This window comes from Euleptes europaea, chromosome 13 (assembly GCF_029931775.1).
Source record: "Euleptes europaea isolate rEulEur1 chromosome 13, rEulEur1.hap1, whole genome shotgun sequence".
Taxonomy (NCBI): Eukaryota; Metazoa; Chordata; class Lepidosauria; order Squamata; family Sphaerodactylidae; genus Euleptes; species Euleptes europaea.
Window position 1 is genome coordinate 14332865 of NC_079324.1, and position 14796 is coordinate 14347660.

The 14796-nt window shown below is 43.5% G+C and overlaps 1 protein-coding gene across 2 annotated transcripts in view; it reads left to right on the forward strand.

Annotated features, from left to right (window-relative positions):
* The window catches only part of TENM1 (teneurin transmembrane protein 1), a 413249-nt gene that overhangs the window by 272112 nt on the left and 126341 nt on the right, over positions 1 to 14796 (forward strand). For both annotated transcript variants that reach the window (XM_056859258.1, XM_056859259.1), the window contains 2 exons: positions 6305 to 6566; positions 10710 to 10977. In XM_056859258.1, coding sequence (XP_056715236.1) covers positions 6305 to 6566; positions 10710 to 10977 — 530 coding nt within the window. The remainder of the gene's footprint in view (positions 1 to 6304; positions 6567 to 10709; positions 10978 to 14796) is intronic.

The window sequence follows — 14796 nt, forward strand, 5'->3', positions numbered from 1 at the left end:
TTTCCAATGGCAAAATGGATTGCATTCCTGGGCCGCATGTCATTTATAGGGTTCGCTGCCACAGTCCAGTTGTTTGACAAGGTCCGTCCATATTTAACGTAAATGCTTCTGTTACCGTGCATCCTGAGTGGAATATCTGTGCTGCTGTTTGGAGGCAACACAGTGGCGCTGCCTCCTCACGGCGCCAAAAATCCATGCAACCCGTATAGGATTGCACAGGAGATACGCCACCTCTTGGCCGGAAAAAAAGGGGCGTTCCCAAGCTGTAACGGCTTAGGAGGCCGCCTAATGGCAGCCCCGCCCCCCAGCCAGTGCCGTGACGCCCTGGGAGCGCCTCCCGGGACGCCGACACAGCCTTTGCCGGCGGCCAGACACCGGTGGAAGGCTCTGATGCTGTCTGAGCCCGGTGCTGTCGCAGCTGTGGCCAGCGACTGGTGTCCGGGCCTGCACGCCAGCACCGTGAGCCCTTGCACTGGCGCAGGCCTTCTCCGGCCTCCTGAAGGCTTTTGTCCTGACCGCTAGTGCGGCTCAGGAATGCGCTCTAAGTTTACAGCAGTAGCTCCGTGGAACCAGATAGTGGCAGGAGTTGGTACTGGTAGGTGGTGTGGAAGCGAACAAACTGGGAAGGAGCAAAGAGGAGTCATGTTTCAAATTATTGGAGGTGAATTTGGCACAAAGTAAGAGAGACTTGTCGTTTTTGATCATTAATAATGCAACTCATTTATTTTTCCATTGATAATCTCACTTTCTTTCATTATGGAACTCAAGTAAATAGATTTCCCAGGAGGTCTCCCATCTAGGCACTGTCTAGACCCTGCTGAACTTCAGCAAGGTTGCTGTATCCTGGTGGAATGACTGGTGGAATGAATGATTTTTGTATCAGTTTTAGCTGTTTCATAACACAGTTAACATTAAATCCAAATGCAAATCCATCTAGAATCAGTACCCCCCCTCGAAAAGATTTAGCTGTCCACTGAGAAGAACTTATGGAGTAGTTCTGTTTGCATCCCCTCCCGCCAGTTCACCTTTTCTAACATACTGTAGAGCAGCGGTTCCCAAACGGTGCTCTATGGAGCACTTGGTTCTCCGCGAAACATCTCCTAGTGCTCCGTGAGGAGATCGGAAAGAAAAATAAATAAAATGTGACAAGATCTCAAAGTGGTGAATTTTTGCAGCTATGAACTGTGTGTAGGTAAGTATCGAGTAGAAATTATTTAGCTCCTGCAGTGTGCTGTGAAGCAGTAACTATAAAGGGCTAGTCAGCGTTCATCTCCAAGTTTGTCATTTGCTTATCCAACAGAAGTCCCCTGTCCAGGAGCACCTCCAAGCTATGAAGAAGAAGAGTTGGTTTTTATATGCCAACTTTCTCTACTACTTAAGGCAGAATCAAACCGGCTTACAATCACCTTCCCTTCCCCTTCCCACAACAGACACCCTGTGAGGTAGGTGGGGCTGAGAGAGTGTGGCTAGCCCAAGGTCACCCAGCTGGCTTCAGGTGGAGGAGTGAGGAAACAAATTCCAGTTCGCCACATTAGCCTGAGAGCCAGCATGGTGTAGTGGTTAGGAGCGGTGGTTTTGAGCGGTGGAGTCTGATCTGGAGAACCGGGTTTGATTCCCCACTCCTCCACATGAGCGGTGGAGGCTAATCTGGTGAACTGGATTTATTTTCCCACTCCTACACATGAAGCCAGCTGGGTGACCTTGCGCTAGTCTCTCAGTCCCACCTACCTCACAGGGTGTCTGTTGTGGGGAGGGGAAGGGAAGGTGATTGTAAGCCAGTTTGATTCTTCCTTAAGCTGTAAAGAAAGTCGGCACATAAAAACCAGCTCTTCTTCTTCTTCATGTGGCTCCTTTTGGAGAGTGCAACCCCATCCAGAGAGGAGACATCCCAATTCCTGGGCCAGTCCTTCCTCCAACCAGTAGCACTTCCGGTAGCGCTTCCATCTGGTTGTTTCCACTTGCCAGTATGTAGGCTTTGCTCCCACCTTGCTCCATCCCATTTTTTAAAATACTTATTCTATTAAAGCCCCAGCCTAGTTTTATTGGGTGCTAGATGGTTTGTTTCGTAGGCTGAATACAGATCATTTTTTATGCAGAGTTAATACTGGTGGCTTCCCTGTGGTGCTATTATTTTTACCAACCCTGATTCTGTAATCATTATGTGGAGATAAGCTAAGCATTATGGAGATTGACAGGAGCCTTGCTGCTCCCAGCTGAGCCAAGAATGATATCCAGTTGGTCAAAATGAAGCTCGCCGAATTAATTAGTGTCTGTCTTTTCCCAGTTGCTGTGTCACAGAATGGTCCCACCACATATTTGAGAAATCACCATTTTCTTGAGCTATATCTTCACCAGTGGTCATAATTATTGTTATACGTTTTACTAAAATAAAATGAATTAAAATACCAAAAATATACTCAATTTTATACACTTTCTTTCAAATGAACTCTTGGGGGAGGATGCCGGTACATTCACAAAACATTTCTCTCCAAGTAGCATCTGGAATAATAGAAGAGGGGAGAACAACGTGATAAGCCACCTTGGGTCCTGATTGGGAAGGAAAGCTTCCAAATAATAATTTATTTTTAAAGCATAAAATTGTTTAGATATCTTGGTCCATCTTTCCTATGAAGGTGTTGCCCAAATAGTTATTATTCAACCAAATATCATAGATCTTTGAGAACACAGCACTGTCCTTTTTAGTAAGTACGGACACTTGGTTTCTTATATTTTTAACCTCTTCTCCCAGCTTCAATCTACTCGGACACTTTATTTATTTATTTTTTACTTGTTAATTTATGTCTTGTTATATTGAGAGTCGGGGAGACTTTTTCACCAGATACTATAAATTCAGCATTCCTCAGAAAGGAAAGGAAAAGTGAGGCAGTTTTAAAACTTTTAAAATTAGGACTGAGGCAGTTTTTAAATTTACCCCAGACTTCTTATAGTAGTAAGCAGTAGTAAGGAGGTTCACTTTTTAAAGGGAAATGGATATTGTATTATCATCAGACTTGGACTAATACCAAGGCAGATACTTTAATGGAATTGTGCCCATGATTTTGAATTTTCATACTGAGGCAAAAAATTCTGTTGGCAAATGCTGGGATCAACCCAACCATTTCATCTATTTTGGAATGGTTAAATATATCTTGGAATTTAGCTGAAATGGCTAACCTTAATGCGACCAAGGATAAACAGTGATTCTAGAAAATCCTTTCAATTATGTGGGCTAGATCCAGCCAGCTTTTTGCTCAGTCTTATCCAGTTCTGCTCCTTACTGCAGCCTGGGTTACAGGTGGCTTTTGTCAGATGCAGGTCCCATGAACACCAGCATAGCTTTTTTAGCGTACGAAGAGAACTCTTCCTTCCTTTGTTCACCAGCCAAAATGGTGGTTGGATCCAACCCACTGACTTCTCCTTATAAAATGATCATGAATACCTATGGTTTTTTTATGTCTTAGACTGAGGTAATTCTTTTTTGTTAATTGTAATTGTTGAGCTTTATTATGAATTTTATGTTTTTAATAAAATAATACAGTAAAAAGAAAGGAGTCTTGTTGCACTCAGGGTTGTTTCCTTGCAGGGGAGAAATTCCTTTTCATTTATTATTAAAACTAGGTTTGGCGATCTATCCCCCCATTTAGCTGTAGCTGGTAACCCAGCTGGAGAATTTGGGGAGTAGGGACAATTTTTTCAGCATTGTGCTATGCATGACATAACTTCTAGTGCAAAACCAAAAGTGACATCACTGCACCATCAACTTTCTAGGAGTCACCCAACATGCTATGGTTAAAACATAGACTTTTGGATCAGTCCTAGAGTGTCTGGCTAATGCAATTATGTCATTTCTGGTTTTGTACCGGAAGTGACATTATACATAGGAACAAAGCTGAGGAGCTATAGCAGGAGACCTGGCCCACCCTGCTTCTGTGTGTGTGTGTGTGTATGTTAAGTGCTGTCAAGTCGTTTCCGATTCATGGCGACCCTAGGAATCACTCCCACTATCACACAAATCTTTCCCTTCAGAATTCTATAAAATCTTTGGGATTTGAGTAAACCAGTTTCCTTATCTTCCTCTTGTTTTGTTTTCCTTTAGCTGTTTCAGCTGCTCTCAACATTCCACACTTTTGAAGCATATCCATTCCTCATCAGCCTGTTTTTAGGGGACCCCCTCCTTTTTTGGTTGGTTTCTGTTAGTTAAATTCATATTTTTTCCTGCATACCTGGAGAGACCTCTGAGTATGTAGATACCCTTAACTTGTCTGTGGATACCCCAGTTTTTGCTGCTTTTGTGATTAGCATGAGGCTCAGCCATTTTATCATTACCAATAGTGATAATTTTTAGTGAGTGGTTAGGAAACTATGAAGAGTGTTGATACCAAGACACCTCTTTTATTGAAATGTACATTTGTCTGAGCAAAAAAAAGGGAAATATATACATATGAATTGTCATTAGAGATTCATCAATAATAACTGGATAGCAATAATTGGGTAGATTGCACTAGATAGCAATAATTGGGCAGAATACAAAAACAACTAACCATTAGCTGTCTGTGAAGTTAACACAGAATCCAATACTTGCACAGACCTATGACGGAATGAGACAGAACATTAGCTGGAGCAGATCTATAGGAACACTATAATAAGATGTCAAAACTTTAACGAGTCCTACTTGGAGAGGGGAAAATACATTCTTTTCTTACTTTACCAGCATATGTGAAGCAAAGAGAAATCTGGGCCAGAGCAAATACACTCCATCAAAATGGAGGGGGGGGAATGTCCAGGGGCAAGAATGTGGTGATTGACAAGCCAATTCAGGGGTTCCATTATTAAAATAAATGACTATTGAAAGATTGGTTGTTAAACAATCAGCAACTGGGTGCCATCAGCACCTCTATGGGAACGCTGCACAGTTCTTGCAGGCTCCATCTCTCATGACACTAATGGATGGGAAATTTTGCAGACATGATAACTCATGGGGGGAGATTGGCAACACCCAAATGTCTCCCCATTGTGCTTTCAGGTTTAGAAACTAATGCTTTGCGGATGGGATATGATAACTAAAACCCGTAACTCAGCGTATGTTTATGTCCACCTCTTTCTTTTCCTCTCTTTTGTAGAAGTGCTCATACAGTGGACATGTTCATGGAGAAGAGGGGTATTCATGGCTACTAGTAAAAGTGGATACTGGTCATGATGCATACCTATTCTCTCCAGTATCAGAGGAGCATGCCCTTTATATTAGGTGCTGTGGAACACAGGCAGGATGGTGCTGCTGCAGTTGTCTTGTTTGTGGGGTTCCTAAAGACACCTGGTTGGCCACTGTGTGAACAAACTGCTGGACTTGATGGGCCTTGGTCTGATCCAGCATGGCTTTTCTTGTGTTCTTATGTTCTTAGAATGAGCATTATGTTTTTGTGAGGGCAAGATTGTCTCTCCCCAGTATAGTGGCATTACAGGTATTGACCTATACAGTATAGACACTCAAAAACAGGAGGAGAGAAAATGGTCAGGCTTCACTAGAAGCAGTCATCTTTGGCAGGAGGTGAAGCAAAGAAAAAATTAACTGAAGGGAAGTTACAAGACAGAAGAACATCCTCATGGACCGAAATGTCTGTACACAACTGTAGTAGGAATAAGGGAGTGGTGTAGTCGTTAGGAGCTGTGGACTCTAATTGGGAGAACCAGGTTTGATCCCCCACTCCTCCACAAGAGTAGCAGACTCTAATCTGGTGAACCGGGTTTGATTCCCCACTGCTCCACTACTAAAGTAGTGCTAGTTTTCTCCATGTGCAAGACACAATGCTGGCTGCTTCCAGAGAGAGGTGCAAAAATGTACCACAGCAGCAGCATGCAGTGTGGGAACAGGTAGTAATGGCATCCACATGCTTCATTCCCATGCTGTTTGTTCTGCTGCCACCCCATCCAAACTCCCACTCTTCCATGTCACACTTGGTTTTCATGGGGGAGGGGCCATAGCTTACAACCCCCTTTAAAGCCATTTAAGGGGATTTTTTCTTTTGTCTGTAAGATGAAATTTGGTGATAAAGCTAACTTTCAGTTCTGAGCAGAAAACTGTATCGTAAATTTTGTGTTCTCTTGGTGCTGAACGATCAAGAGTGGTCAGATCAGTCCCACCTCACATTAGGAGAACCTCGTTGCTGCGTGGAAGAAAAATGGCAACCCTGAAGACACTTAAGACAAATGACACAGAGACACAAGAGGAAACATGCTTTTTCAAAAGGGTATTTGTCAAACTATATAAGATCAGAGTAAGATGAAATATTTTGTTTTGTCTTTGCAGTTTTGACCTAGTGGCTATTGGAGGCATCTCGGTCACCCTGGTCTTTGACAGATCTCCTTTTCTTTCTGTGAAAAGGACACTTTGGTTGTCCTGGAATAGGTTTATTGTGGTAGACAAAGTAGTCATGCAAAGATCAGAGGTGGAGCCACCATCTTGTGACATCAGTAGCTTCATCAGCCCCAACCCAATTGTGCTTCCTTTCCCCCTGACAACATTTGGAGGATCCTGCCCAGAAAGAGGAACAATCATCCCAGAACTGCAGGTAAATAGAAAATAAAGGTGTTCTTCTGCATTGTACAGTGTTAGAAAACTGTTGGTCGTTTTCCCTCTGTTTGTGTGAAAGGATGAGTGTTGTTAATTAACATTTTGATAAATTCTTCCTTTAAATTTCAAGATTGTGGGTTGGATCCAGCCAGCTTGTTCACTTAATCTTTCCCAATCACCCTCCTTACCATAGCCAACATCCAATATGGCTTATGTATATGCAAGTCCCATCATCCCCAGCATAGCCTTTTTTGTTGTTCAAAGGAGATCTCTCGTCCTTTTTTTACCAGCAGAAAAGCTGGTTGGATTCAGCCCCCTCGGCGATGGTAAATTTTAGAACTGGTGCTGAATTTCTGCACAAGTGGGGGTCAAGATGTAAAAATCAAACGTAAATGAAGACACATTTTCCCTGAAGCTTTTTGTATTTAAAGTTGCTATTCTGGACATATATCTGTAACTCGAGAGGACTAATTTAGACCCAAAATCAAAACATACGAGATTAGGGAAGGCCTCGGCTGCTATGCCCTGTTTGTTGGCCCTCCAGGACACCTGGTTGGCCACTGTGTGAGACAGGATGCTGGACTAGATGGACCACTGGACTGATCCAGCAGAGCTCTTCTTACATTCTTATGTTCAGGTAGGTAGGTTGGGGTGTTCCCTGCCCCCAGTGCCACCCACTTTTCAACTGATGCTGAGACTTAGAAATTAGTTTAAGGGGGGAAAACAAGACAGAGCAATTTTGAACAGTTTACTGAACCCAAATCCAAATTGAGCCCAGAATGGTTGATCCATCTCTGGTGTGTGGGTGTGAAAATAGTGATACCAACATTTTAAATCGTTTCATGTGCGAGTATCTCCTAGTAAGGAAGTTCATTCTTCTGGAAATACCAGTGATGGAATATTTTTATACAAGATTTTGGAAATCTCTAGAACCCCAAGTAGTTATCATTTTAGTACACTATGTTGCTAGAAACTGTGCAGGAGAGGAATGTGGTATAAATAAATGTCTCAGTGTTTGATTTATTCTGTCGTTAAAAGCCTTGAGAAGGAGGGTATGGGAGGCTCAATTTTGCAATGTATTTTAATGATGTATCCATGCCCTGTCCCCTTCCAGAACATGCCTGTTTGAAAATAGTGTTGTGGCTCCCTTAAAGCAGAGCATGTTGCGTTTGGGGGGGCTATGCAGGTGTGGGCACATGGTGGGGTTCATTGTGGAGCTCGTTTCCGATAACTGCTGCACAACTGTAATTGTTCCCAGAATAACCTCCGGCTGTTTCCCATCTAAATCCTTCCCTCGTTAAAGCTGATGAAATTTTTATCTTTGGAAGGATTTAGTTATAATAAATTACATAAGCAGAGGAAACTACGGAAATGAGTTGTTGTACTTAGTGCTTTTTTGTGCAGTAAAAACACAGCTGTGTGTCCATATCCGGAGGGGAGAAATGAACATTCAGACATTCAGAAACACACAAGTGGGTCAGCGGGCTACCAAAAGGAACTTGCAGTATCCTTCGAGATATACTGACAGTTAGCTTTTAATAATAGAGGAATGAGAGGGCCAAGTGCTGTGTTCAGCGAGTGCTTTCAGCTTCATAGGGACTGAATCAGTTTCTTTCTTTGGAATAAGTAAACTGAGAACATGAGCCGGAGGGACCGTTTTAGTTTCTCCAGTGATGCTCCTGCAGCTTAAAACAATATTATGGTTTTTTAAAGTGGGGAGAGAAGAACCTGCCGTATTCTTCTCGTTACTTCTGAGTTTGAGGCTGCCACAAGTCAGTCTGGTGATAGCAGTGAAGAAGAGTGCAGCAGCTGTGCTTTTTGCATCCCGTGAAGCTGCAATCCCAAATAGTGCGGGAAATGAAAACCACAAGTGCCTGCTGTTTTACCTTTTTGAGCCAGAGAACCAGAAGCCATAAGGGAGGGGCTGTGGCTCATTGGTAGAGCATCTGTTTGGCATGCAGAAGGTCCCAGGTTCAGTCCCCTGCATCTCCAGTTAAAAGGACTAGGCAAGAAGGTGAAGTGAAAGACCCCTGCCTGAGACCCTGGAGAGCAGCTGCTGGTCTGAGTAGACAATACTGACTTTGATGGACCAAGGGTCTGATTCAGTATAAGGCAGCTTCATGTGTTCCAGTGCAAATTTGTGCCACAATAGTGGGACAAGACTCATCCAAAGTGTTGGTTCTTAATTTTTTAAAGCCCCAGAAGCTTTGGGGTCAGCGCACCTGGAAATCATTCCCAGTTATCAACAGCCATTCTTCTTCTGACTCTGATTTTGCGGCATGGAGAAAAAGAGGGTTCAGAGGGAGCTTCATCTTTGAGCACAAATCAAGGTCTGCCCATAGGTCTTTGAGTCCAAATAGACTCTGTCTCTCTCTCCCACCTCCATAAGAACCCTCTTGCATGACTTGTATCATTATAGGCACATAGCCATCGGGATCCGAATCAGGTCTAAAGAATTCCGCAGGGCCTGTAAAGCGGAGTTATTCCACCAGGCCTACAGTTGAGGGCAGCTATGGTTTTCCATCAGAGCTGGCCTTCCTACCTCTCCCCCCCCCCACCGGTTGATGTAAACGGTTTAAACTAAAATGTGGGGGTCCTGACTTTTTTTTTTCAGGCCCTACAGTGGTCCCTGCCCTGGCCTGGATGGCCCAGGCTAGCCTGATCTCGTCAGATCTCAGAAGCTAAGCAGGATCAGCCCTGGTTAGTATTTGGATGGGAGACCACCAAGGAATACCAGGGTTGCTGTGCAGAGGCAGGCACTGGCAAACCACCTCTGTTAGTCTCTTGCCATGAAAACCCCAAAAGGGGTCGCCATAAGTCGGCTGCGACTTGACGGCACTTTACACACACACACACACACAGTGGTCCCTATGCCTCAAAAATGAGCACCATCTGTTTATTATTTCAATATGATGATTTTATGGGGCGGTTAAATTGTTTTATCTTTATATCGTGAGTTTAGCCTATTTTATTGCATTTTATGTATTAAGTATTATATTGTTAGCTGCCCTGAGCCTGGCCTTGGCTGGGGATTGAGGGCGGGATAAAAATCTAAATAAATAAATAAACTTAGCACAAGGGGAGGGGGTAGCCTCTTACAATTTGGTCTCTTTTAATATCCACCAAGAAATACCAGGGGAGTGACAAGGAGGCAGGCAATAGCAAACCACTTCTGAATGTCTCTCACCTTGAAAACCCCACCAGGGGGCACCATAAGTCAGATGTGACTTGACTGCAAAAAAAAAAAAAAGATAAAAAAATTAACTCATGTTGCAGCACACAAAACCAGATTATTTGATGCTGTAATTGTGGCAGAGGTTGAGATATACAACCTGAAACCTGCTCTGCTCCTGACTTGGGTGACACACCGTGCATTCCTAAGGAGAGTTACTCCAGTCTAAGCCCATTCATTTCAATTGGATTAGACTGGAGTAACTCTCCTTAGGAATGCACTGAATTAGGCAAAAAAATAATAATCCTGTGTGTATTCCCTTTGCTCAAAGGGTTGCAGGAGGACCTGCAATTGTGTAGCACGTGTTAACACTGCACAGATCAACCCTAAACTCTCACAAATGTTGCCTGTGAGGGTGCAGTGGGTTTTCAGTGCCAGGCCTTAATTCGTGTGAATGTAATGAAAATTCAGGCGCATCGATTGACAGACCACAGCGGTAAAAGGAAGTGCACAGATGCATGATTATCAAGTAATGACTAAGTATGTGCACCTCCCTGCTATTTGAGAGAAAAAGTAAGGTCTGAGAGAGGGAATGAGGATGGCAGATGCATGTCACAGAGGGCAGCTGGGGAATCAACAGGAAGGAAGGGGAGCGAAGAAAATCAGAAATGGTCAGGAGGCTCTAAATTCCCTTCCGGCCACACATTTTATATCCTGGAATAATATGCGTTGACATGCCTCTCTTGGTCTGTACCTAAGCATATTAGATTGTGCACAAGGCCGCTTTTTACTCTGTTCTATGAACAGCTAACGCTGTTGTGAGACGTCTCAATATACATGACTCTGCCTGGTTTGACACTGTCGTAGTCCCCACACAAGGCATTAGCAGAGCTGCGAAAGAAGTCTGTGCCACTGTAGTTTTCTCAGACATGATTCTCTTTGACATTAACATGCGCAACTGTTTTTCAGGTGGTCCAGGAGGAAATCCCTCTTCCTTCGAGCTTTGTGAAGCTCAGTTACTTGAGCAGCCGAACTCCAGGCTATAAAACGTTGCTGCGCATCATCTTGACACATTCTACAATCCCTCCTGGAATGACAAAAGTACATCTTACCATTACTGTGGAAGGGCGGCTAGCTCAGAAATGGTTCCCTGCTGCCACGAATCTCGTCTATACCTTTGCTTGGAACAAGACTGATATTTACGGTCAGAAAGTCTCCGGCTTGGCAGAAGCAATGGGTATGCCCTTTGTAAAAACTTTAACTGTGAATGTGTTGCACAACACAGTATGATTACAAGCCATTTCTGAATGATAGTTTGTAGAAATGTGGCCATTCAGTGTGAATCATCTGGTGTATATCTGCTTTCTTCTTCCTTTGAGCAGGTGCAACTTTAAAGATGAATATTTTTAGTCACCAGTAACCAACTGACTTTACCATGCAGGAATCGTTTGTGTTTTTCCCTGGGGTGTCGCAGCTTCTCTCACATTAGAAAATGTTGTGCAATATTTGCAATAACTTGGAAATATGAACATTTTAGAACATTCCAGATAGATTATGTAACTGGTGGTGCCAACACAGTATATATCCATAACACTTTTTTTAACCCTCCGAGCATGGCAAAGAGTTACAAAACTGTCAGACATTTTGGAGGTCTAGGGAAATCTTGGAGTGGGGATGAAGTCCAGGACTGGAGGAAAATGTGGGACACAGGGGGCTAATACAGCAATATTATCTCCATCCCCTGCACAGAGCCAGACCTGGCAATGACCATTTTACTCATTTTTACTGAACACCAAAATTCTGTGTTTGAAAAGTTAAAGTCTCTCCTTCAGCAAGTTTCAGCTCAATTATGAGAAATAAAAGACTCTTTAAAACTGCCCTAGCAACTGCTGAATCTGCAGTGGAGCTTGCTCTTACTTTACAGGAAGAAATAAAAATCCCCGCCCCCCAAAAAAGTAAAAATCGTGACTGTGGGAACAGGATTTGGGCTCAGACACTATGTGCTTTTTGGCACATGTCTCTGAACCCAATTTCCCATCCCCCCCCCCCCGCAAACTCTTTGAAGCCAAAAGAAACAGTAGCCACTGTCTCTCAGTCTCTCTTTTTTAATTTTGCAACTTCTTTAAAACTTTATAGTGTTATTAACTTCTTTATTACCATCCATTCTGGCTTTCAAAATGTAGTGGTAGTTACATTGTTATTGAATGTTATGGGCCATTAATAATACAAACTGTGTTAATATTATGGGCCATTAGTAAGACAAGCAGTGTTTTGGTGGTTCCAAATGAACTGACTTAAAATCGGATTTAACCTGCAACTTTGTGTGTTTATGTGTGAGTGTATGTATAAAACACACATATTGAGTTGATTTTTAAATGTTTAGGTTGCAGTTTGTATTTGTTCTGCAACCAGGAGGTTCTGGCTTGTTCATTTTTTATTCATTTAATGAATATAAAGGCAGTTTTAGCAAAAAAGGATTAGGGAAAATAAGTAAGAGATTCTAAACATATGTTAATTTTTCTCTCTAAGGAGGAAAAAAATCCTAGTTAAATACTGTACGACTAAAGACCCAAACTCCTTCATGATTAAGAAGTCATGGCATGATATTATACCTAGATAACTGTATAATAATAAATCCGCCCTGAAACAAATTCGAAATAGCAAGTTTCATAAAACCTTTTTGTCTTCAAGTGCACTGAAGGAAAGCAGATGGGGGAAAGGAGAGAATCTTATTCTATTCTATTCTCTCTCTCACCTCCCAGCAACATCTACTCCTTTTGAAGTGATGGATTAGTGACAGTGAGGTTAGGGAGTAGAGGGGATGGTAGCTCTCTCATAAAGATGAAAGGAGAAGTTTCCTTGCCCCGGGTATGCCAGCTGGAGCCCCACATTGCCCTTCCAACCCTTAGGAGATCAGTGCTGCAGGAGTTCTGCCTTGCAGCAGAATTCTCCCAGCACTGATGAATTGCTGGGGAGAGAAGGAACAGAAAACACCTGTCCATAGTCGAAGCCATCCCCCCCCCCCCCCCCGCCGCCATCGAACAGAACAATGCCAGGAGAGCTTTGTTCCTGGGAAACAGAATGGTACAGTGGGCTAAATTCAATGCTGATATCCATTGGCAGGGAGAAAAATATATGCCATTATTTACACCAATGCTTTGATTAAAAATTATAATCAGATTTGGCAGTAATAAACCAACTGATCTCTCATTCGCTTCACTGATATAATTGATTTCATTTAAAAAAAATATACATTCCTGTATGAGTTCAGTTTAGGTATCTCTTCCCCTCTTATTAATGAATCTTCACATGTGTCCCTGGCAGAAGTTGAAATGCTTATTTACTGCCAGAGCGGTTCCCTCCAGGAGAGGAGAGCAATTAAATCCTTTTGTTTTCAGGAGGGTCGAGTAGAGTTGTATTTTCCCCCTTGCACATAGGCTCTTGTATCTCTGTAGGTGACACATTACCGGCAGGCACTCAGTGGTAGCCTCGGGATTTGCGATATATCAGCTCCAGCGGCAGCAGTTGCCTCTGTATTCCTCGTGCTAATGAAATAGAAAAGTGTTTGGCAATCTGAAAACTACTTGTGACTCGAAACTGGATTTGGGGGTTGCTACCCTGCTTGTGCCCTGACCTGGATGGCCCAGGCTAGCCTGATCTCGTCAGATCTTGGAAGCCAAGCATGGTCGGCCCTGGTTAGAACTTGGATGGGAGACCACCAAAGGAGTCCAGGGTCGCTATGCAGAGGCAGGCTATGGCAAACCACTTTGGAACATCTCTTGCCTTAAAATCCCTACGGGATCTCCATAAACCAGCTGCAGCTTGATAGCACTTTCCACCACAACCATGCTTTCTGATTTGGGAAGATTTTACCACTTTGTTGTCCATGGAATGATGTCTCAGCTGCTTCCTACGGACGTTATAGTCAATGATATTGTTGCCTTCAACACTGGGTTGCCTGGTATTCCATACTCTAATAGATGCTGCAGATGTGGTACTAACAGAATTGGCTCTATAGATCCTATTATTTTGGATTGCGGTGAATTTTCAGATTTGAGAGCTGAGTTGATTTTTCCTTTACTTAAGCAAGACTCTATCTCTTTTAGAGGTTAAGTCTTCTTGGTTACTAACAGCCTAGTCCTGAGGTTGGAGGCTGAATGAGCTTAGGAGGTGACACGACCCCTACGACAGCATCCGTGCCACTTGTGCCGTTCAAGCTGGCATGGATGCTGGCATAGGGGCACTTACGTCAGCCTTTTGGACCACAGTGGCAGTGTGACCCTCGAATGCCAGTGAGGGCTCCCGCGGGCATCCTTCTGGTGCAAATCTCCATGCCAGCATCCTGGGAGGTGTTCCCGGGGTGTTCCGGGGGGCGGAGCTGCCTTTAGGCCACTTCCTAACCCCCTTCAACCCAAGAATGCCCCCTTAGGCAATGGCGTTGCAGCGCCACCTTTTTGTTGGTGCAGCATCACTGTTTGCTATGGGGCTTTCCCCCCCTTTTTGGAGGGGAAAAGTCCCCTCTTTGCAGCCCTCTTTGGAGGCGCCGCGGCAGCGCCACGGCTACTTCATCCCTGGCTCCACTGCTTTCAGGAATGGACTGAAGATGCACAGGTAACTTGGTGTAGGGCTAAATGTTTGGCTGCTGTAGTAAAATTACGTGGTAACTCAGGTAACAAATCTTAGGCTTCCTTTTTAGTGTATGGCGGCTCGCTGTTTATGACTTTTGTTGCAAAATCACTAATTAAGAAGAAGACACTGGGCTGCCTGCAGTGTCAGTTTTCCTGGTTATTAAAAAAAATAGTTACCCACAAAATATGCTTATTCCGTCTTTTTGGAGGCACTGTATGCAGAAACTGCATGTTTTTCTTTATACCTTATACAAACATATCCCCCCCTCCCCACTGCAGCATGGCATGGCTACAGATATACTTTTTGCAAGGGCTTTGAACTGCGGAGAATTTGCAGGAAATGGCCTTTTACTTTCTCTCGTTGACCTGAAAAAATACAATGTAAACACACACAAAGACACACGCAGCTTCCCTATGGGGAAAAACTG